Source organism: Rhincodon typus, chromosome 36, assembly GCF_021869965.1.
Source record: "Rhincodon typus isolate 14 chromosome 36, sRhiTyp1.1, whole genome shotgun sequence".
In the NCBI taxonomy this organism is placed as follows: Eukaryota; Metazoa; Chordata; class Chondrichthyes; order Orectolobiformes; family Rhincodontidae; genus Rhincodon; species Rhincodon typus.
In genome coordinates, this window is record NC_063367.1 from 20,029,968 (window position 1) to 20,030,261 (window position 294).

Below are 294 nucleotides of genomic sequence, written 5' to 3' on the forward strand. Positions count from 1 at the left end.
TGCAGAAAAGAAGATTGGAGATGTTGCAAAGGTAGAAAAAGAGGATGTGGAAAAGAAACCTGGGGAAGTGGGAAAAGTAGAAAAAGAGGATGTGGAAAAGAAAATTGGAGATGTTGAAATAATGGGAAAAGAGGATTTGGAGAAGAAACCTGAAGATGTTGCAAAGGTAGAAAAAGAAGACTTCGAAAAGAAAATTGGAGACATAGAAAAAGTAGAAAAAGAGGATATGGAAAAGAAACCTGGAGACGTTGGAAAGCTGGAAAAAGAGGATTTGGCAAAAAAGCCAATAGATTT

At 36.4% G+C, this 294-nt stretch overlaps 1 protein-coding gene across 1 annotated transcript in view; it reads left to right on the forward strand.

Moving 5' to 3' along the window:
- Nucleotides 1-294, forward strand: part of LOC109923494 (microtubule-associated protein 1A-like) — a 20,799-nt gene that overhangs the window by 4,620 nt on the left and 15,885 nt on the right. The window contains 1 exon segment of the mRNA XM_020523525.2: nucleotides 1-294. This exon segment is cut by the window's left edge and continues 14 nt beyond it; it is cut by the window's right edge and continues 5,024 nt beyond it. Within this exon segment, the coding sequence (XP_020379114.2) occupies nucleotides 1-294 (294 nt within the window).